This window comes from Octopus sinensis, linkage group LG28, assembly GCF_006345805.1.
Source record: "Octopus sinensis linkage group LG28, ASM634580v1, whole genome shotgun sequence".
In the NCBI taxonomy this organism is placed as follows: domain Eukaryota; kingdom Metazoa; phylum Mollusca; class Cephalopoda; order Octopoda; family Octopodidae; genus Octopus; species Octopus sinensis.
In genome coordinates, this window is record NC_043024.1 from 7,288,917 (window position 1) to 7,311,041 (window position 22,125).

The 22,125-nt window shown below is 40.1% G+C and overlaps 1 protein-coding gene across 1 annotated transcript in view; it reads right to left on the bottom strand.

Moving 5' to 3' along the window:
• Positions 1-22,125, bottom strand: part of LOC115225650 (RANBP2-like and GRIP domain-containing protein 8) — a 51,114-nt gene that overhangs the window by 10,739 nt on the left and 18,250 nt on the right. Inside the window, exons 2-7 of the mRNA XM_029796565.2 lie at positions 14,279-14,346; positions 12,076-12,189; positions 10,755-10,798; positions 8,861-8,907; positions 6,902-6,961; positions 1,639-1,707 (exon numbers count right to left, since the gene is read on the bottom strand). Coding sequence (XP_029652425.1) covers positions 1,639-1,707; positions 6,902-6,961; positions 8,861-8,907; positions 10,755-10,798; positions 12,076-12,189; positions 14,279-14,346 — 402 coding nt within the window. The remainder of the gene's footprint in view (positions 1-1,638; positions 1,708-6,901; positions 6,962-8,860; positions 8,908-10,754; positions 10,799-12,075; positions 12,190-14,278; positions 14,347-22,125) is intronic.

Consider the following 22,125-nt stretch of genomic DNA (forward strand, 5'->3'; position numbering starts at 1 on the left):
GTGAGTGGATTTGGTAGACGGAAACTGAAAGAAGCCTGTCGTATATATATGTATGTGTGTATATATGTCCCCGTTACTTAGCGGTTCGGCAAAAGAGACCGATAGAATAAGTACTGGGCTTACAAAAGAATAAGTCCCGGGGTCGATTTGCTCGACTAAAGGTGGTGCGCCAGCATGGCCGCAGTCAGATGACCGAAACAGGTAAAAGAGTATACCTCTGCACAAGCATATGCACACACAAAGGGTTAGCAACAGGAAGGACACCCAGCTACCTCAACAAATTCCATTTGGGCCATGCAAACACAAAAAGTGGACATGAAATAATGACGATTTGAATTTAAAAGAAAAACGTTTTCAAATCAACCTGATTTTCTTTTACCATGAATATGACCATGAATAGAAGCTTCAATGCCATTATTTCATTCGGTTTGGGATTCTTTACGTGAAGATTATACCTATTTCTTTACTGCCCACAAGGGGCTAAACACAGAGAAGACAAACAAGGACAGACAAATGGATTAAGTCGATTATATCGACCCCAGTGCGTAACTGGTACCAATTTATCGACCCCGAAAGGATGAAAGGCAAAGTCGACCTCGGTGGAATTTGAACTCAGAACGTAACGGCAGACGAAATACGGCTACACATTTCGCCCGGCATGCTAACGTTTCTGCCAGCTCGCCACCTTGTGCCAGCTACTGACATAGGTATCGGTACAGTAAGATACAGGCATGGGAATGTAGTTAACAAGCTGGGTTTGGTACGCATGTGTGACACCTTGGGCAAGTGCCTTCAAGAGATGCAGACCAACCAAAGCCTTGTGAGTGAATTTGGGAAACAGAAACTGAAAGAAACCCATAAAATGTATGTGTGGTGCAGTGTGTGTAAATGTTAGAGGGTACTTGTCTTGATATCGCATGATAGATGTAAGCTAATGTCACTGTCGTGTGTTGTCCTGTATCCAGTCTTCTGTGAAAACATGTCTGGTCACAGGGGACCATTGCTTCACTTGGAAACAGGTGAGGCCTGGCAGCACAAAGGGCATCCAGCTGTAGAATGTATGCATCCACAAAACTTCATCTATTCCATGCAAACATGGAAAAGTGGACATTAAAATTACAATGAGGATGGAGATGACATACTCATCATCATTTAATATCTGCTTTCCACCGGTGGCACGTAAAAAGCACCCACTACACTCATGGAGTGGTTGGCGTTAGGAAGGGCATCCAGCTGTAGAAACACTGCCAGATCAGACTGGAGCCTGGTGCAGCCTCCTGGCTTCCCAGACCCCAGTTGAACCGTCCAACCCATGCCAGCATGGAAAGCGGACGCCAAACAATGATGATGAGGTCCATGTGGGTTGGATGTTTTCACTGAAAACTAGTAAGCTGCACCAGGTTCCAGTCTGATTGGCAAAGTTTCTACAGCTGGATGCCCTTCCTAACGCCAACCACTCCAAGAGTGTATTCAGTGTTTTTTACATGCCACTGACCTGACATCGGCCACAACTATGGTCTCACTTGGTTTGACAGGTTTACACAAGCACGGTATATTGCCAAAGGTCTTGGTCACTTGTCACCTGTCTCCATGAGGCAGCGACAGGTGACTAAATGAGATTATCCATGAAATACTTACAAGTTCACTCTTGAAGAAGTTCTCCATCTCAGTTGGGTTGCCATCACTTTCGGAATCAATGAGCTTTTCCTGAAAAACACAAACAAGTCAGGCAGATGTAGTATGGACACCCACTGCAGAGTATGCACAAAAAAAAACAAGAAAAAACAAAAACACAAGGAACAAATGAATTTAACTGTATAGTGTGTATATCATTTATATAACCTGGACACTCAAATTATAAATAGATATATCATCCTTTAACCCTTTCGTTACCAACCCGGCTGAAATCGCCTCTGGCTCTGTAGTACAAATGTCTTGTTTCCATAAGTTTAGAATTAAAATCTTCCACCAAACCTTAGTCACAATTTATGTTCCTAACACTAGCTTAACGATAACGAAGTTATTTTAATAAATTCTCTGTTATATTTAAAATTAATTGAAAGAAACACAGAGCATCTCAACTGAAATATGGTAACAAAAGGGTTAACAAATGATTAATCTAACCCTTTTGATACCAACCCAGCTGAAACTGCCTCTGGCTCTGTAGTACAAATGTCTTGTTTTCAAAAGTTCTGAATTAAAATCTTCCACCAAACCTTAGTCACAATTTATGTTCCTAACACTAGCTTAACGATAACGAAGTTATTTTAATAAATTCTCTGTTATATTCAAAATTAATTGAAAGAAACACAGAGCATCTCAACTGAAATATGGTAACAAAAGGGTAACAAATGATTAATCTAACCCTTTTGATACCAACCAGCTGAAACCAGCTCTGGCTCTGAGTACAAATGTCTTGTTTTCATAAGTTTTCATAAATTTTGAATTAAAATCTTCCACCAAACCTTAGTCACAATTTATGTTCCTAACACTAGCTGAATGATAACTAAGTTATTTTACTAAATTCTCTGTTATATTTAAAATTAATTGAAAGAAACACAGAGCATCTCAATAGAAATATGGTAACAAAATAGTTAAAATATATAATAGAGAAACAATTCTTAACCATTTTGATACCAACCCAGCTGAAACCAGCTCTGGCTCTGAGTACAAATGTCTTGTTTTCATAAGTTTTCATAAATTTTGAATTAAAATCTTCCACCAAACCTTAGTCACAATTTATGTTCTTAACACTAGCTGAATGATAACTAAGTTATTTTACTAAATTCTCTGTTATATTTAAAATTAATTGAAAGAAACACAGAGCATCTCAATAGAAATATGGTAACAAAATAGTTAAAATATATAATAGAGAAACAATTCTTAACCATTTTGATACCAACCCAGCTGAAACCAGCTCTGGCTCTGAGTACAAATGTCTTGTTTTCATAAGTTTTCATAAATTTTGAATTAAAATCTTCCACCAAACCTTAGTCACAATTTATGTTCCTAACACTAGCTGAATGATATCTAAGTTATTTTACTAAATTCTCTGTTATATTTAAAATTAATTGAAAGAAACACAGAGCATCTCAATAGAAATATGGTAACAAAAAAGTTAAAATATATAATAGAGAAACAATTCTTAACCATTTTGATACCAACCCAGCTGAAACCAGCTCTGGCTCTGAGTACAAATGTCTCGTTTTCATAAGTTTTCATAAATTTTGAATTAAAATCTTCCACCAAACCTTAGTCACAATTTATGTTCCTAACACTAGCTTAACGATAACGAAGTTATTTTAATAAATTCTTTGTTACATCTAAAATAATTGAGAGAATCACAGAGCATCTCAAAATAAATAGGGTAACGAAAGGGTTAATGTCAGTTTTCCATGCTAGTAAGGTTTGAACAAAACATAACATTTGGAGAATCCAGGCAAATATCACTTGATTTTTTTTGTTCAACCAATGCCAGCATGGAAAATGGACATGATGATGGTGATGGTGTGTGTGCATGTATATATAGTTAGAGTGCCCTTGATATATATTATATATAAATGGTATACATATGCAGATTAAATTGTTTGCTTCTTAGACATATTTCGCCATCGTTTTATACACACACAGGATAGGCCGTAAGTCATGGGCAGATTAAGCTCAATACACTCTGGAATTGTCAAAGACAAGCTTCAATTTTAGAAAAATTTAATAAAATAAATAAACTAATAATGAACAAACATGGTGTATGATGAACAAAATGTATTTAAATTAGATTTTAATTTAATTATTCAATGTCTAATGCTTTGAAGCATGACTTTTGGCCTACCTTGTGTGTGTGTGTATATATATATATATATATATATATATATATATATATATATATATATATATATACACATACGAAGACAGACACAGAAAGACACAGACAGAGACAGAAAGACACAGACAGAGACAGAAAGGCACATACACACACAGACAGACACATACACACACAGACATACAGACACATGCACACGGTCAGACAGAGACATGCAAACACACAGACTGACACAGGCAGACCCACACACATATGCTTGCTCTAGATTACCTCAGTGACAATAAATTTTACAGAAAATTCTAACCTGTGGGGAAATCAGACATAGGTAACAAAACAAAAATTGGGAGAGAGAGAGGGAGAGAAATAAAAAGAGTGTGTACGTATGTTTGTGTGCACATGCGAGTGTGTCCACAGCCAGGTGTATTTATGTGTACAGTAAAAAGTAAAAAAAAAAAAAAGTGCTGCTAGTTATGTTTGTGTCCTGTAAATTGGCAATTCTACAAATAAAGACCAATAAAAGAAGTAACAGTGTCAAATATAATCAACCAAACCCACATTCATGCATGTGAAGTGGAGGCATTAATCCATGTCTAGCCAACGTTTGCTTGGAGTACATGGGAAATTTCCGGTATCCATCCATTTCTGCGACCCACTAACCCTGGGAGGATCATGGTGGGGTCGGGTTCTCAGGTACCTCCTCCATAGGTTCCTATCAGAAGCAACGGTCATTACGCTCTCTGGCTGGATTCTCGAGTGTGACCAACTGTGACATTGGCCGTTATCCAGCCATCACATTATTACTCTACCCCAGTGCTTTTCAAACTTTTTGCTGGAGCAGAACCCCAAGGAAACATTCCACTGGCTCGAGGAACCCCTGTGCAATAATTTAATAGTTTTATGCAAACACATCTGCACAGGAGACTTAAAAATTACTACCGATTTTAGCAGTTTTGTAACTTCTTGCAGAACCCCTGCACTGTACTGGCGGAACCCTGGTTGAAAACCACTGCTCTACCCCAAGCTCTCCTGCCATTTGGCTTTGGCTTGAAGAATCTGTCTTGTGAAACTTTCCTGCTGCTTTATAAACCAAAAGTCTGTGGGTATTGCAGCTGCTGCCTCTCCATCATCATTTAGCATCCATTTTCCATGCAGGTATGTGTTAGACGGTTTAATCGAAACAAGTAAACCAGAGAGCTTGGTTTCTACAGCTGGTTGCCCTTCCTAACACCAACCACTCCGAGAGTGTAGTGGGTGCTTTTACGTGCCACCGGCATGAGAGCCAGTTAGTCACTCTTGCAATGACCACATGCACCCATACACATACCTCTGCACAAGCGCGTGCACACACAAAGATAAGGGTTAGCAACAGGAAGGACACCCAGCTACCCCAACAAATTCCATTTGGGCCATGCAAACACAAAAAGTGGACATGAAATAATGACGTTTTGAATTTAAAAGAAAAACGTTTTCCAATCAACCTGATTTTCTTTTACCATGACTATGACACTGGTGGTTGACCATGTTAATAGAAGCTTCACCAGCCACAAAAAATGCCAATGGTCTTGGTCACTTGTCATTGCGTCCATGAGACTTAACGTCTGAAAATCAGGCTTCAACGCAGAGAAATATCGAAGTCAAAGTCCATTTTGTCTTTCATCCTTCCGAGGTCAGTCAGTTAGTCCAAATAAGTCCTGAAGTTTACGTAACCAATCACATCTCCATAGAAGGTGCAGTGCTCCAGCATGACCTCGGTCCAATGACGGAAAGCAACAAAAGAATACACACACATGTAGACACAGCTACACACAAATAACTCTACACCAATTAACAAGCAGGTCAACACAAATACATCTAAGACTGTACTACGAAGCCAGGATTGAAACCGCGGTCTTTTGATTAGCTGCTATGCTACCTAGGTAGCTAGCACATCACCTTGTCCCACATCCACTCTTTGCCTCCCCCCCCTTAACATGACTATTTTACAACAGAACATTTTCATATTCTTTTACTTGTTTCAGTCATTTCACTGGCCAAGCTGGAGCACCACCTTTAGTCGAGCAAATCGACCCCAGGACTTATTCTATTGGTCTCTTTTTGCCGAACTGCTAAGTTATGGGAATGTAAACACACCAGCATTGGTTGTCAAGCGATGGTGGGGGGGACAAACACAGACACACAAACATATATATACATTACATATATATATACATATATATATATGATGGGTTTCTTTCAGTTTCCGTCTACCAAATCCACTCACAAGGTTTTGGTCGGCCCGAGGCTACAGTAGAAAACACTTGCCCAAGGTGCCACGCAGTGGGACTGAACCCAGAAGCATGTGGTTGATAAGCAAGCTACTTACCACACAGCCACTCCTGCGCCTATATATATATATATATATATATATATATTTCAGGTTTGCAGCATTCAGGTCGGTAGCTTTACAAGTTCTAAAATTGCAGATAAATTTGTCAGTGAGCAGTTTAGCTTAATTGGTAAAGCACTTGACTGGTAATCAAAGGGATGTGAGTTTGAGTCCCATGGCTGGTTGCTGACAAATTTTCCTACTTTCTATGGATATCTCATCCAGTCACTGCTGCTCTATCAGCATTTATGCATTTGAAAATAAATTATCTTATTTGTATCTCACAATACACATTTCAACACTTCCAAAACAAACACTTTGTTTAATATAATATATATATATATATATGTATGTATGTATATTGATTTCAAATTTTTGGCACAAAGCCAGCAATTTCAAAGTGGGGTAGTATAAGTCAGTTACATCGATCCCCATTGTTCAACAGTTACTTAGTTTATCGACCCAGAAAGGATGAAAGGCAAAGTCAACCTCGGTGGAATTTGAACTCAGAAGGATGAAATATGGTTAAGTATTTTGCCAGGTGTGCTAACAACTCTGCCAGCTCATTGGCTTAAAGTTATACAATATATATTGATTTCAACTGGCACAATGCCAGCAATTTGCGGGAGAGGTGAAGGGTGGGTGGGAATAAGTCAGTTACATTTACTCCGGCACTTATTTTACGTAATATATATATTAACAACAAACACACCAACCTTCAAATGAAATACCACTTCACTGCCTTGGACAACACTTTCAGCTTTTTCAATCCAATACTTTAAAAACAAAAGAAATAAAGTTTATGTTTATATGTAGAAGGTGACGCTCCATGACTAAAGCAAACAAAATTACATGTGTGACTGAGTATGTGTTCACATATAATATAAACTTTGTGTGTGTGAGTGAGTGAGTGAGTGAGTGTGTATATATATATACACACACACACAGTAATCCCTCAACTATCGCAGGTGTTACGTTCCAGAACCCTAAACGATAGGTGAAAATCCGCAAAGTAGAAACAGTACTGTATATTTTTTTCTATCATTTTTATAATTTGTATATTTTTTATTTTTATTTTTTATTTTATCTAGTTTCAGCTCACGAGCTGTGGCCATGCTGGGGCACCACCATTTGGTGTTGCTACATGATTTTACTTCACGAATGCTTTTTAGCAATTGGCATTTGGTGCATGAGAGAGTTCGATGCAGCTGCCCTCATCTGCACCTCCTGCCGTGAAGTTGGTTCATCTGGGACACCTGACAGAAAGAGATCCAGTTTTATCTTAAAGACATCTGCATCCACCCCATGCAGGTCTCTCAGGAGGATATTGAAGAGCTGTGGACCTCTGAAGCCCAGGCTATCACAGTATTTTGTCCTACATCTTGATGGCAAATTTGGAGTCCTTGGCACTATGCAGTGGCGCCCAGTTCTGGCACTTGTGTAACTCTCGATGCCAAAGTTTGGGACAAGTCCTTCTAGGATATTCCAGATGTCCATATATTTATTTTACTATAAATGCAAAACAACACCACAGAGGAATCGATGTAAGCTTAAATAAGCCACAATATGGCATGGGATTACTGTGTATGTATGTGTATATATATATAGATTTATTCACACACATAAATATATATGTATATGTGTGTATATATGTAAATACGTGTGTGTGTGTGTGTATAAATATAGATGGATAGGCATGTGTGTGTATATGGATATAGGTATGTGTGTGTGTGTATAGATAGATATAGGTGTGGGTGTGTGTTTGTTGTATCTGTCCCCCACCACCATTTGACAACCAATGTTGGTTTGTTTTCATTCCTATAATTTAGCAGTCTGGCAAAAGAGATCAATAGAATAAGTACTGAACGTAAGAATAAAAGAAAAAAAAGAAAGTACTGGGGTCAGTATTCAATTTGTTTGGCTAAACCCTTCGAGGTGGTGCCCCAGCATGGCTGTAGTCCAATGATTGAAACAAGTAACCGGTAAAAAAAATATACTTTTTTCCAAGAAATAAGTTTTTTGTTTCTCTGAATACTCTCTCTAAAAAATGTTTCATTTAACCCTTTCAGGATAAAAATTAGTTTAATCAAACGTAATGTTCGTTTATTCACGTTTTTAATTAATCATGCCTTATGATGTAGCTTTGAAATTTCGATTATGATTCTTTTATTCTTTTACTTGTTTCAGTTATTTGACCGTGGCCATGCTGGAGCACTGCTTTCAGTCAAACAAACTGACCCCAGGACTTATTCTTTGTAAGCCTAGTACTTTTGCCAAACTGCTAAGTTACAGGGACAAACACTCCAGCATTGGTTGTCAAGCTATGGTGGGAGGACGCGCACATATATATGTGTATATGTATGTATATATATATATATATGTATGTATGTTTACTTTTGGTATGACATTGTAGCATTGATGTAAGAGTGTATTTAGCCAGTTTGAACATAAAACAGAATATTTTGGCTGTATATGGTCAGTTGAAATGCTAAGGAGTTATGGTCTTGTTAAAATTAGGGTGGTGGGGGATGCTATCTACAAAATTATGGGTTCTGTGATTTTTTTGGGGGGAAAATCATATATAATGGGTTCCATGATAAAAGTATGGGAACCATTGGGTTTAATCTATTGAAAGATAATTCCTTTCCCCTCTTCTACCCTCAGAATGTACTTACCTTGACTGTTTCTTTATCAACCTTGATCCGCAGCAGAAGTTCACAGACTGGACAGAGGAGAAGAGAGAAAAAATATATATAGTTAATTCCATTCAGCTATCAAACAAAACGGACCTTATTAAGCTGGTCACACACACACAGACATCACTCTCTCTCCACCCACAATACAGACATACGGGAAGGAAGACGCACCTGTAAATATAGGTATACAGGTGAGAAGAACAAAAACAAAAAGAAAAAAAGGCAATCAGATTCATACTGTACTAGTAGGACCTGTGTAAATTCCACTGAACTAGTAAAAACGAGTTGCACCTGTATTTCAAAGGGCTGGCCTTGTCACACTCTGTACGCGTGTCTGGAGTACTCAGCCAACTTGTACATTAATTTCATGAGCAGGCTGTTCTGCTGATCAGATCAACTGTAAACCTTCATTGTCATAACCAACAGTGTCACTTATAAACAATGCCCCATTCCTTATGATTACCAGGAGAAGGTATGAATGTTTAGTTGGCAGACCAAACCCATTCAAGAGCGGAGTACAGCAAAATAAAGTACGGAAATTGCTCAGGCTGGACGGAGAGAGAATTTCAAAGAAAAACCAACATTAACAAACAGCAGTTTTACAGATACTCGGCATTGCTCCATTATAAGTTTGCAGGTACAGTATAAGCAACCAACCTCCTATAGGTACACAAATGCACACCAACACATACTAATTTATTCTTTATTGCCCACAAGGGGCTAAACATAGAGGGGACAAACAAGGACAGACAAAGGGATTAAGTATCTTTGTGGTACCAGTGCCGGTGGCACACAAGAAAACCATCCGAACGTGGCCGTAGCCAGTACCGCATCGACTGGCCTCCGTGCTGTGGGCACGTAAGAAACACCATCCGATCGTGGCCGTTCGTCAGCCTCGTCTGGCACCTGTGTCGGTGGCACATAAAAACACCATCCGAGCGTGGCCATTCGCCAGCCTCGTCTGGCACCTGTGTCAGTGGCACATAAAAACACCATCCGATCGTGGCCGTTCGCCAGCCTCGTCTGGCACCTGTGTCGGTGGCACATAAAATCACCCACTACACTCTCGGAGTGGTTGGCGTTAGGAAGGGCATCCAGCTGTAGAAACACTGCCAGATCTGACTGGCCTGGTGCAGCCTTCGGGCTCCCCAGACCCCAGTTGAACCGTCCAACCCATGCTAGCATGGAAAGCGGACGTTAAATGATGATGATATCGACCCCAGTGCACAACTGGCACTTTATCGACCCCGAAAGGATAAAAGGCAAAGTCGACCATGGCGGAATTTGAACTCAGAACATAACAGCAGACGAAATACCGCTAAGCATTTCAACCGGCGTGCTAATGTTTCTGCCATCTCGCCGCCTTAACCCTAACACATACTAATACCTATTTCTTTACTACACACAAGAGGCTAAACACAGAGAGGACAAACAAGGACAGACAAACGGATTAAGTCAGTTATATCGACCCCAGTGCGTAACTGGTACTTAATTTATCGACCCTGAAAGGATAAAAGGCAAAGTCAACCTCGGCGGAATTTGAACTCAGAACGTAACTGCAGACGAAATACCACTAAATATTTCGACTGGCGAGCTAATGTTTCTTATTTCTTTACTGCCCACAAGGGGCTACACACAGAGGGGACAAACGGATTAAGTCAATTACATATACCCCAGTGCACAACTGGTACTTTATCAACCCCGAAAGGATGAAAGGCAAAGTCGACCTCGGCAGTATTTGAACTCAGAACATAACGGCAGACGAAATACCGCTAAGTATTTCTGCCATCTCGCCGCCTTAACCCTAACACATACAAATACCAATCCAAGATACACCCACATATATATACAAAAGAAATATAGATGTACACACCTTTAAGTACAACATCCTTCTGGTTTTCATTTAACTGCAAACACCTAGAATATAATAATAACAATAATAATGAAAACAATCCTTTTTATTGTAGGCACAAAGCCTGAAATTTTGGGAGAGAGGGGCCAGAATGCAACTGATACTTAATTTATTGACCCCAAAAGGACGAAAGGCAAAGTAGACCTCAGCGGAATTTGAACTCAGAACGTAGTGATGGGTGAAATACCGCTAAACATTATGTCCAGTGTGCTAATGATTCTGCCAGCTTGCCGCCCTAATAATAATAATAATCTTTTCTAGTATAAGTACAAGACCTGAAATTTGGGGGAGGGGACTAATCATTTTCATTGATCCCTGTTTCACTGGTGTACTTAATTTATCAACACCAAAAGAATGTATGAATGGCAAAGTCGACCATGGCAGAATTTGAACTCAGAACATGGACGAAATATGCCATATGCCCACGGGCATATGGCATAGTGGTTAAGAGCGTGGGCTACGAAGCCCAAAATTCCAAGTTCAATTCCAAGCAGTGACCTGAATAATAATACCAAAAAATACTTTTGGAATGAGAACCCAGGTTCGAAATTTCCCCAAGACACCTGATGAAGGCTGGAGGGTATATCAGCCGAAACGTGTTAACAACAAACAAGATGAGGACAAATATCTGTCAATTGTAAATAATGTATATAATTCCTCATCTCTTAAATATAGAACAGATGAAATACTGCTAAGCATTTTGCCTGGTATGCTAATGATTCTACCAGCTCACAATAATAATAATCCTTTCTACTATAGGCACAAGACCTGAAATTTGGTGTGAGGGGCTAGTCAATTACACTGATCCCCAGTGCATAACTGGTATTTATTTCAACAACCCTGAAAGGATGAAAGGCGAAGTTGACCTCAGTGGAATTTGAACTCAGAATTCTGCCAGCTCACAAGTTTCAAATTTTGGCACAGGGCCAGCAAGTTCTCAACCCCCAGTCCTCAACTGGTACTTATTTTATCAACCCCAAAAAGGATGAAAGGCAAAGCTGACCTCGGCAGAACAATAACGGTTTCAAATTTTGGCACAAAGCCAGCAATTTTAAGGGTAGCTGTAATTACATCAATTTTCTACAGCTTGATGCCCTTTCTGTCACTAACTCTAAACACCCAGCATACAGACACCATAGTAGGGCCAAATGACATTAGCTTTCACTTTAATGAGCTCACAACACCCACAAGACAGTGAAAGCCCACCAGGTAAAAACCACTGCTGAGCCCAAAATTAATTATGTAACAATAACAACATAGAAGTGAAGTCATCCTTCCTTACTTTTCATAGGAAACAATAGCTCTTCTGTAATCTTTGAGGCTTTCGGAAATTTGTCCCATGAGTTTATGTGCCTGGGGTACAGCATCTTGGACAGTGAGGAATGCAGTAAGGTACCTGGGTAAAAAGAGAAAAAAAATAACATTTACAATTTAATTTCCAGAATTTGTTTTACAGATAATTTTTTTTTTTAAATAATGATAATATGTTTCTATATTACCCACAAGGGGCCAAACACAGAGGGGACAAACGAGGACAGACAAACGGATTAAGTCATTGCATCGACCCCAGCGAATAACTGGTACTTAATTTATCGACCCCGAAAGGATGAAAGGCAAAGTCGACCTCGACGGAATTTGAACTCAGAACGTAAGGGCAGACAAAATACTGCTAAGCATTTCGCCCGGTGTGCTAACGGTTCTGCCAGTTCACCACCGTAATAATGATAATAATAATAATCCTTTCTACTATAGATACAAGGCCTGGCATTTGAGGGGGAGGGGAATGGTTGATTACATCAACCCCAGTGCTCAACTGGTACTTATTTTTATCAACCCCGAGAGGCAATGTCAACCTCAGCAGAATTTGAACTCGGAACAAAGACAGGCAAAATGCCACTTAAGCATTCTTATTTCTTTATTGCCCACAAGGGGCTAAACACAGAGGGGACAAACAAGGACAGACAAAGGGATTAAGTCGATTACATCGACCCCAGTGCGTAACTGGTACTTAATTTATCGACCCCGAAAGGATGAAAGGCAAAGTCGACCTCGGCGGAATTTGAACTCAGAACGTAACGGCAGACGAAATACAGCTACGCATTTCGCCCGGCGTGCTAACCATTCTGCCAGCTCGCCGCCGTAATAATGATAATAATAATAATCCTTTCTACTATAGATACAAGGCCTGGAATGGTTGATTACATCGACCCCTAGTGCTCAACTGGTACTTATTTTATCAATCCTGAGAGGCAATGTCAACCTCAGCAGAATTTGAACTCGGAACAAAGACAGGCAAAATGCCACTTAAGCATTCTGCCAGCTGACCACCCTTCATGATGATGATGATGATGATAATGGTTTCAAATTTTGCCGCAAGGGCAGCAATTTTGGAGGAGGGGCATAAGTCAGTTATATCAACCCCAGTGTTTCACTGGTATTTACTGACCCCAAAAGGATGAAAGGCGAGAAAGCCTGGCAGAGTCCATCCCTCTCCAGGCTAAACTCGTTACAGCTGAGTGGACTGGGGCAACAGCAAATGAAGTGTTTGTTGCTCAAGAATACAAGAGATTGACCAGTCCAGGGATCAAAACCACAAACTTACAGTCATGAATCCAGCACCTTGACCACTAAGCCACAAGCCTCCATGCTCTTCTAGTCACCAACCCTCAAACTCTTTCAAGCATGATCTTTTCCCTAGTCTTTCTAAATAGACCAGTGGCTGGACATGTTTTCATGGAAGATTGCAAACAAATGACGTTTGTATGAATGGTGCTATTCTCAATCAACATGTAAACATTATGAACACACACTCACATGACTAGGGTCATGCTGGAGCACCATCTTTAGTCGAACAAATTGACCCCAGGACATTCTTTGTAAGCCTAGTACCTATTCTATCAACCTCCTTTGCCAAACTGCTAAGTTATGGGGTACATAAACACACCAACATCGGTTGGTCAAGTGATGGGAGGGGGACGTGCACAAACACACACACACACACACACGTGTGTGTGCGTGCACATGCATGTATGACTGGGTTCTTTCAATTTCTGTCTACCAAATCCACTCACAAGGCTTTGGTCAGCCTGAGGCTATAGTAGAAGACACTTGCCCAAGGTGGCATACAGTGGAACTGAACCCAGAACCATGCGGTTGGGAAGCAAGCTTCTTACCACACAGCCACTCCTGTGCCCATATATTATACCTACATGTGTTTTTTTTGTATCTGTGCTTATTCCCACTGTTTCCTGCAATACATACAAATACATCTAAAGCAACATTTTTTTCAGGGGCCCTTAAAATACTACTGTAGACCCAAATTACTATTCTGCAGCATGGACCCCCAAAAATCTTATATAGACCCTCATGGGGCCATATGGACCATGATTGAGAACTACTGAACTTGACCTTTCAAGATGGTGGCTCCAGCATGGCTACAGTTCAACGATTGAAACAAGCAAAAGAAACAAGGTAGAGATTTTTACCTGCGAGCAATTTCATATTCTCCAACTTGCTGGTATAGTTTAGCGATTTGGTAACCTTTACCATTTCTCTGAAAAAACAAAAAAAGAAAATAAAAACTGATTAAATAAAAATTTAGACACAGAAAAAAAAAATTGTACACAGGACAACCACAGATTTTCCAGCCACTGATGGTCTGGCACTTTCACCTTTCATCTGTGCTGTACATCATTTATAATAAATATAATAAATGCACCCTTTTAAAGCCTAGCCAGGCTCATGGGCCTGGTTTCCCGGTTTCTATGGCGTATATTGCGTGAGAAGACCAGGCAGGACAAGTGAGTCCAGCCCACTTATGCATGCCTTTCCTCCCTTGGACACACAAAGACCTGTTGAGGCAAGCGAAGTCGATATCGAACCTCATCCGACGACAGGTACCCATACCAACTATGCTTGCGAAGACCTGTTGGGGCAAGTGAAATCGAAATTGAACCAATCCTATGACTGGCACCCGGCAGATGCCAGGACCCCTGGACTGGTGGTACGTATAAAGCACCCACTACACTCACAGAGTGGTTGGCGTTAGGAAGGGCATCCAGCTGTAGAAACATTGCCAGATAAGACTGGAGCCTGGTGCAGCCTTCTGGCTTCCCAGATCCCGGTCGAACCGTCCAACCCATGCTAGCATGGAGAACAGACGTCAAACGATGATGATGATATGTTCCCCAGCTGGACGGGACGACAGTCCATCGCAGCGTTACTCATTTTTGCCAGCTGAGTGGACTGGAGCAACGTGAAATGAAGTGTTTTGCTCAAGAACACAACACGTTGCCCGATCCAGGAATCGAAACCACAATCTTACGATCATGATACTGACACCCTAACCGCTAAGCCACGCACCTCCACGTACATCATTTATACATGAGGCATATTTACCTAGCACCCGAATATCAAATCATCATTGTTTAGTGTCTACTTTTCATGCTGGCATAGGTTAGACAATGTGAGGTATACTAGCCATCTCAATATGGCTAACCACTAAGGGTGGGTGTTACTGTAGCTTTTAGCCCCAGGAGATCATCGTCTCCATCTGGCTTTAGGCCCACTATCTGTGCCCTTATGGTATTTGCAAAGGGAGGTCATCCTTCCCTCCCTCCCTCTCACCAAATACCTTTGCAAATACCATAAGTGCACAGAAAGTGTGCCTAAAGCCAGCAGGAGACGATCTCCTGGGGCTACAAGCTACAGTAACACCCACCCTTAATGGTTAGCCATATTGAGATGGCTAGTATACTTTACGTTGTCGTGCGCTTACTGTTTATACCTCGTTCAGAGATTTATTATTATAGGTTAGACAGTTTGATTGGAACTGCTGAGCCAGAGAGCTGCACCAAGTTCCAGTCTGATTTGGCATGGTTTCTACAGCTGGATGTGCTTCCTAATGCCAGCTGCCCCAAGAGTGTATTGGATGGATTTTACGTGCCAGTGGAATTGGCCATGACTAGGATTTCACTTGGCTTGACAAGTCTTTTCCAGCACAGCATATCGCCAAAGGTCTCAGTCAAACCACCAGAGCAACTTTAGAGTTATGAAAGGAAAGCTTTCTTTATATTACAACGTACGGAACGGTTATAGAAAATTTCACCATAAACATTTTTACCAAAGGAAAATTCAGTGTAAGAAATTTTTTTTTTTAACCATTTAACATTTCAAGGGGACAAACAAGGACAGACAAAGGGATTAAGTCGATTACATCAACCCCAAAAGGATGAAAGGTAAGGTCGACCTCAGCGGAATTTGAACACAGAACATAAAGATGGATGAAATACCTATTTCTTTACTACCCACCAGGGGCTGAACAGAGAGAGGACAAACAAGGACAGACATAGGTATTAAGTCGGTTACATCGACCCCAGTGCGTAACTGGTACTTAATTTATCGACCCCGAAAGGATGAAAGGCAAAGTCGACCTTGGCGGAATTTGAACCCAGAATATAACTGCAGACGAAATACCACTAGGCAGTTCGCCCGGCCTGCTAACGATTGTGCTAGTTCACCGCCCTGGATGAAATACCACAAAGCATTTTGTCCGACATGCTAACCATGCTGCCAGCTTGCCACCTGATACTATTGTAATTTATGCCAGTAAAATATATTCGCAAAGAGTTTTATTTAACCCACATTCAGATTTTTCTGTCAAATGTAATTCTTATTCATTCACATTGTTTTGAATTAATCATGCATTATCTTGTAGCTGCAAGATTTTCCATCATGTGATTATTTCAGAATGACATTGCAGGGTATGTTTGAGAAGCTGAATCTGATCAGCAAAGTGGAACATTTGAGCCGGTTGTGGTTGGTTTAAATGCAAATGAATTAACCCTTTTGTTACTGTATTTATTTTGAGATGCTCTGTGTTTCTTTCAATTATTTTAACTATAACAAAGAATTTAGTAAAATAACTTAGTTATCATTAAGCTAGTGTTAGGAACATAAATTGTGACTAAGGTTTGGTGGAAGATTTTAATTAAAACCTTAAGAAAAAAAGACATTTGTACAACAGAGCCGGGTTCAGCCGGGTTGGTAACGAAAGGGTTAAAAAAGAAATTTTTTTTTCTACTCTAGACACAAGGCCTGAAATATTTGGGGAGGGGGCCAGTTGATTAGATCAACCCCAGTACGAAACTGGTACTTAATTTACTAACCCCAAAAGGATGAAAGGCAAACTCAACCTCAGAACGTAAAGACAGACGAAATACTTTTGCTATATAGCAAGCATTTTTCAATCAATAGTTAATTTTATGTTTAGAGGCAGGCAAAGGATCTCTTCTTTTTTGGAAGGGTCAACTCCCTACCCAACCAATCCAGTCTGTATCCTCTCTTATGATGACCTGGTGCTTTGAGACTTTGCTCTGGCATCCCATCACAACTGTGTTTATCTTCTCAGCTACTCCTACCCACCCTCATATAATACAAGGTAGCCGGGTATCTCTTCCATAGCAAGACACCTGTTCCTGCCCTCCCTATCATGCTTTTAGCCTCTGAACACATGGAATAAAACAACCTGTTCCGTGCAAATATTCTCCTACCCATACACATAATTGAGGAGCCCTTAACCTGTTTTGCAAGTTACTTGGTGACCTTACACAAGTGCTAGTGGGATTTTTGACACCGCTAGAAAAAAATCCCATTTTCTGTAGCGGGGTGTGGTATGAAATTGTCATAACCCTAGCATCGATCTATTGCATTTCAATCTATTTTAGGGTTAGGTTTAGAGTTATGGGTGGGGGAAGGGTATCTTTTTTTCTTCGCAAATGTAAATAAACCCAATCTGTTTCTTAAACGAGGGACATATTCATACCGCACGGTATGTTTTCACTCCAAATAGACATATTTGATTGGTTAAAATTGCCGAAATGCTTCAATTTTAAAGTGGAAATATCTTACAAACTATAGAATTTTCTCAATAAAGCCAAGAAAAAATATTTTATAAACACATTCTACCAGTATACGAAGTTTAAAAGTGTTTAGTTAACTAGAAATTGTGTTGACGTATGCCGTTCAAAAGGAAAAGAGAAAAAAAAAAAAAGAAAACACCCAGTAGAACGTGGTCGGCATTTGGAAAGGCATCCAGCTATGCAAACCATGGCTGACACTGAAATAACGTTGCTAGTCGCCAGACCCTGTCAAACCATCCAACCCATACTGCCACGGAAAACGGGCGTTAAATGATGCTTAATATAGTGGGGAGGGGAGGTATTTTGGCTTTCAATGAAAATGTAGTCAGGTCACCCGCCAATCCCACAAGGCATTCTGGGTTGCAATTGAAACATTAAATTCCTTGAGGAGGGCGGTTACATCAGATCATTTAGGATTGGCTGTTATACTTTTGCAAAGTAAAATCCAAAACAACAGAAAGTTCATAGATCGCTGTTAATAACATTTACATTACAAACCAAAATATTGCTCGGCCTAAAAAAAATATTTTTCGGGGAAAAAAAAGGAAAAAAAAAACCCCCGCGATTTCCAGGCTATTCTTGGTTACTTCAAGTCGATAGCCAAGTTATATTTTTATTTTACATTCCCCATATTAACAGTTTGGTTTCATTTGAATCTGACGCCGCTTTTGTTAAAGATTACCATTTCTGTAAAAACAATGATTTTGGCACAAAACCAGCAATCATGAGGGAAGAGGGCAACTCGATTACACCAACCGACTCCGGTATCTGACTGCTACTTCAGTTTTTCAACCTTAAAAAGAAGATGAAAAATAAATTCGACTTCGGCAGGATTTCAACTCAGAGCAGCGTAAAAAAGCCGGAAGCAATTTGTCCGATTCATTAAAGATTTTCCCAGCTTGCCGCCTTTAATAATAATAATAATAATTCTTTGGCATAAGGCCAGCAATTCTGAGGAAAAGTGGGATCTTTTCCTTTTGAATGGCAGATGTCAACACAATTTCCAGTTAACTAAACACTTTTAAACTTCATATACTGGTAGAATGTGTCAGAATAAAACATCATTTTCTCTTGGTTTTATTGAGAAAATTCTATAGTTTGTAAGATATTTCGTCTGAAAATCCGAGCATTTCGGCAATTTTAACCAATCGATTACCTCCATTCAACTAAAATCATTTGCTGCGTCTAAAACTGAGACAACATCCTGTCACTAACCCTAAACCTCCCCCACTAACCCTAAATTTTTTTTCTTAATTGTTAAATTAATTTAATTCCATTGCTTTAGTTTTTTTTAACAAATTAATTTAACAATTAAGAAAAAAAAAATTTAGGGTTAGGGTTAGTGGGGAGGTTTAGGGTTAGGGTTAGTGGGGAGGTTTAGGGTTAGTTACAGGATGTTGTCTCAGTTTTAGACGCAGCAAATGATTTTAGCTCAATAGAGGCCATAGGATTGGTTAAAATTCGAAAAATTAAACTACGTTAAACAAACAAATTACAATTTTCTCAAGAAAGCCAAGAGAAAAACAAAGTTTTATTTTGACACATTCTACCAGTATACGAAGTTTTAAAGTGTTTAGTTAACTAGAAATTGTGCTGAAAACTGCCGTTCAAAAGGAAAAGATCCCTACAAGCTAAGAAGAGGAGAGAGAGAGAGCATTTAAATTGGTTACTCGATCGGCTAGAAATAGCAGCCTAAACCCTATGCCTCCTTCGAGCCACACAACCGACATAAAAATAAAAGAACATGTGTGAACTTAAACTAGGTTAAGAGCTATCTGTCCCTTGGTGGGGCTAAACAACATTATAAAAACCACTACCAGAAGATATTATATTAAGTTAGTAAGATAAGTCAGAGGTGGAAATTGTAGAAATGAGGAGGAGGGGGGGGCGTGAAGACAGTGGTAGTGGCGGTAATTAAATGAGCGGATGGGGGGGGGGGTTAATTAAGAGAAAAGATCGTGGTAGAGGTTTTGGTATTGTGAATGGCAACTGAACTCTGCAAAGAGGAACAACGGTGAGACAAGAACGAAAAAAGCTATGGTGATAATTGTAGGAGAGAGGGAGATAGAGTGAGTGAGAATGAGAGAGACAGAGAAAGAAAGTGAGAATGAGAGGGTGAGAGAGTGAGAGAGAATGAGAGGGTGAGAGACAGAGTGAGAGAGAGAGACAGAGTGAGAGAGAGAGACAGAGTGAGAGAGAGACAGAGTGAGAGAGAGAGACAGAGTGAGAGAGAGAGACAGAGTGAGAGTGAGAGAGAGAGACAGAGTGAGAGTGAGAGAGAGAGAGACAGAGTGAGAGTGAGAGAGAGAGACAGACAGAAAGTGAGAGAGAGAGACAGACAGAAAGTGAGAGACAGAGAGACAGACAGAAAGTGAGAGAGAGAGAGAGAGAGACAGAAAGTGAGAGAGAGAGAGAGAGACAGAAAGTGAGAGAGAGAGAGAGAGACAAAAAGTGAGAGAGAGAGAGAGAGAGAGAGAGTGAGAGAGAGAGAAAGAGAGAGAGAGAGAGAGTGAGAGAGAGAGAGAGACAGAAAGTGAGAGAGAGACAGAGTGAGTGAGAGAGAGACAGAGTGAGTGAGAGAGAGACAGAGTGAGTGAGAGAGAGACAGAGTGAGTGAGAGAGAGACAGAGTGAGTGAGAGAGAGACAGAGTGAGTGAGAGAGAGACAGAGTGAGTGAGAGAGAGACAGAGTGAGAGAGAGAGAGACAGAGTGAGAGAGAGAGAGAGACAGAGTGAGAGAGAGAGAGAGAGACAGAGTGAGAGAGAGAGAGAGACAGAGTGAGAGAGACAGAGTGAGAGAGAGAGAGAGACAGAGTGAGAGAGAGAGAGCGACAGAGTGAGAGAGAGAGAGAGAGACAGAGTGAGAGAGAGAGTGAGAGAGAGAGAGAGAGACAGAGAGAGAGAGAGACAGAGAGACAGAGAGAGAGAGAGACAGAGTGAGAGAGAGACAGAAAGTGAGAGACAGAGACAGAAAGTGAGAGAGAGAGACAGAAAGTGAGAGAGAGAGACAGAAAGTGAGAGAGAGAGACAGAAAGTGAGAGAGAGAGACAGAGTGAGTGAGAGAGAGACAGAAAGTGAGAGAGAGAGACAGAAAGTGAGAGAGAGAGACAGAAAGTGAGAGAGAGACAGAAAGTGAGAGAGAGAGACAGAAAGTGAGAGAGAGAGACAGAAAGTGAGAGAGAGACAGACAGACAGAAAGTGAGAGAGAGAGAGAGACAGAGTGAGTGAGAGAGAGAGAGTGAGAGTGAGAGAGAAAGAAAGAGATAGAGAGTAAGAGAGAGAAAGGAAGAGGAAGGAAGAGCGAGCGAGGAGGAAGAAAGAGTGAGAGAAAAAGAAAAAAGGAAAACAAGAGACAAATTTAGCGAATCTTCATTCTGCCTACACATTGACAAGGTCGAGCACAAACACATTTCGAAATCATCACGCACGCTCACACACTCACAAAACCCATTCCATGTCACAGTTCAACCTAACTAAGCGTAGTACAGTCTTACGATCAAAGGTTTCGTTTTCAAGCACAAATGTATCCAAGGACTTCAATGATTTTATGATGATCAAACAAACGTTCCAAAATAGAGCAGACCGCGCCGGGTCGATAAGACAGTTTTGTGATAGGATAGAATAAACTTCTACGCGGTTGCTTCACATGCTAGAAATAGCAGCCAAATGTCCCTCGCATCACAAAGTCATACGGCGAGTTTAAAACCAGTGCTAAGTAAGACCACATTACTTAAAAGTAGTTGGGATCTTTGGATCTTTTCCTTTTGAACGCCAGTTTTCAACACAATTTCTAGTTAATTAAACACTTTAAAACTTCGTATACTGGTAGAATGTGTCAAAATAAAACATTTTTTTCTCTTGGCTTTCTTGAGAAAATTGTAATTTGTAAGTTTAACGTAGTTTAATTTTTCGAATTTTAACCAATCCTATACTCTCTATTGAGCTAAAATCATTTGCTGCGTCTAAAACAGATAACATCCTGTCACTGACCCTAACCCTAAATTTTAGCCTTTCGTTTTTTTTTTCTTAATTGTTAAATTAATTCAAGGATAACAATTAAGAAAAAAAAAAACGAAAGGCTAAAACAAAAGCAATGGAAAATAATTTTAATTTAACAATTAAGAAAAAAAAAAACGAAAGGCTAAAACGAAAGCAAAAACTCAAAACAAAAACAAAACGAATAATTTTAGACACGCGTAACAATTAAATTAATGGCAATCTTTCGTCTCAAGTAGACCTTTCCGTCGATTTCCGTAAAAAATTTTTTTTACATATAGGCTTGCGGGAACTTTTGAAGTAATGAGAGCGAAAGAGACTAAGGGAAAGCGATTGTATGACGAGGGAAGTTCTTTTGAAGTTACCGTGCATGGGAGCATTGATGTACATGTGTGTGTGTTTGATGGGGTGTGGGAG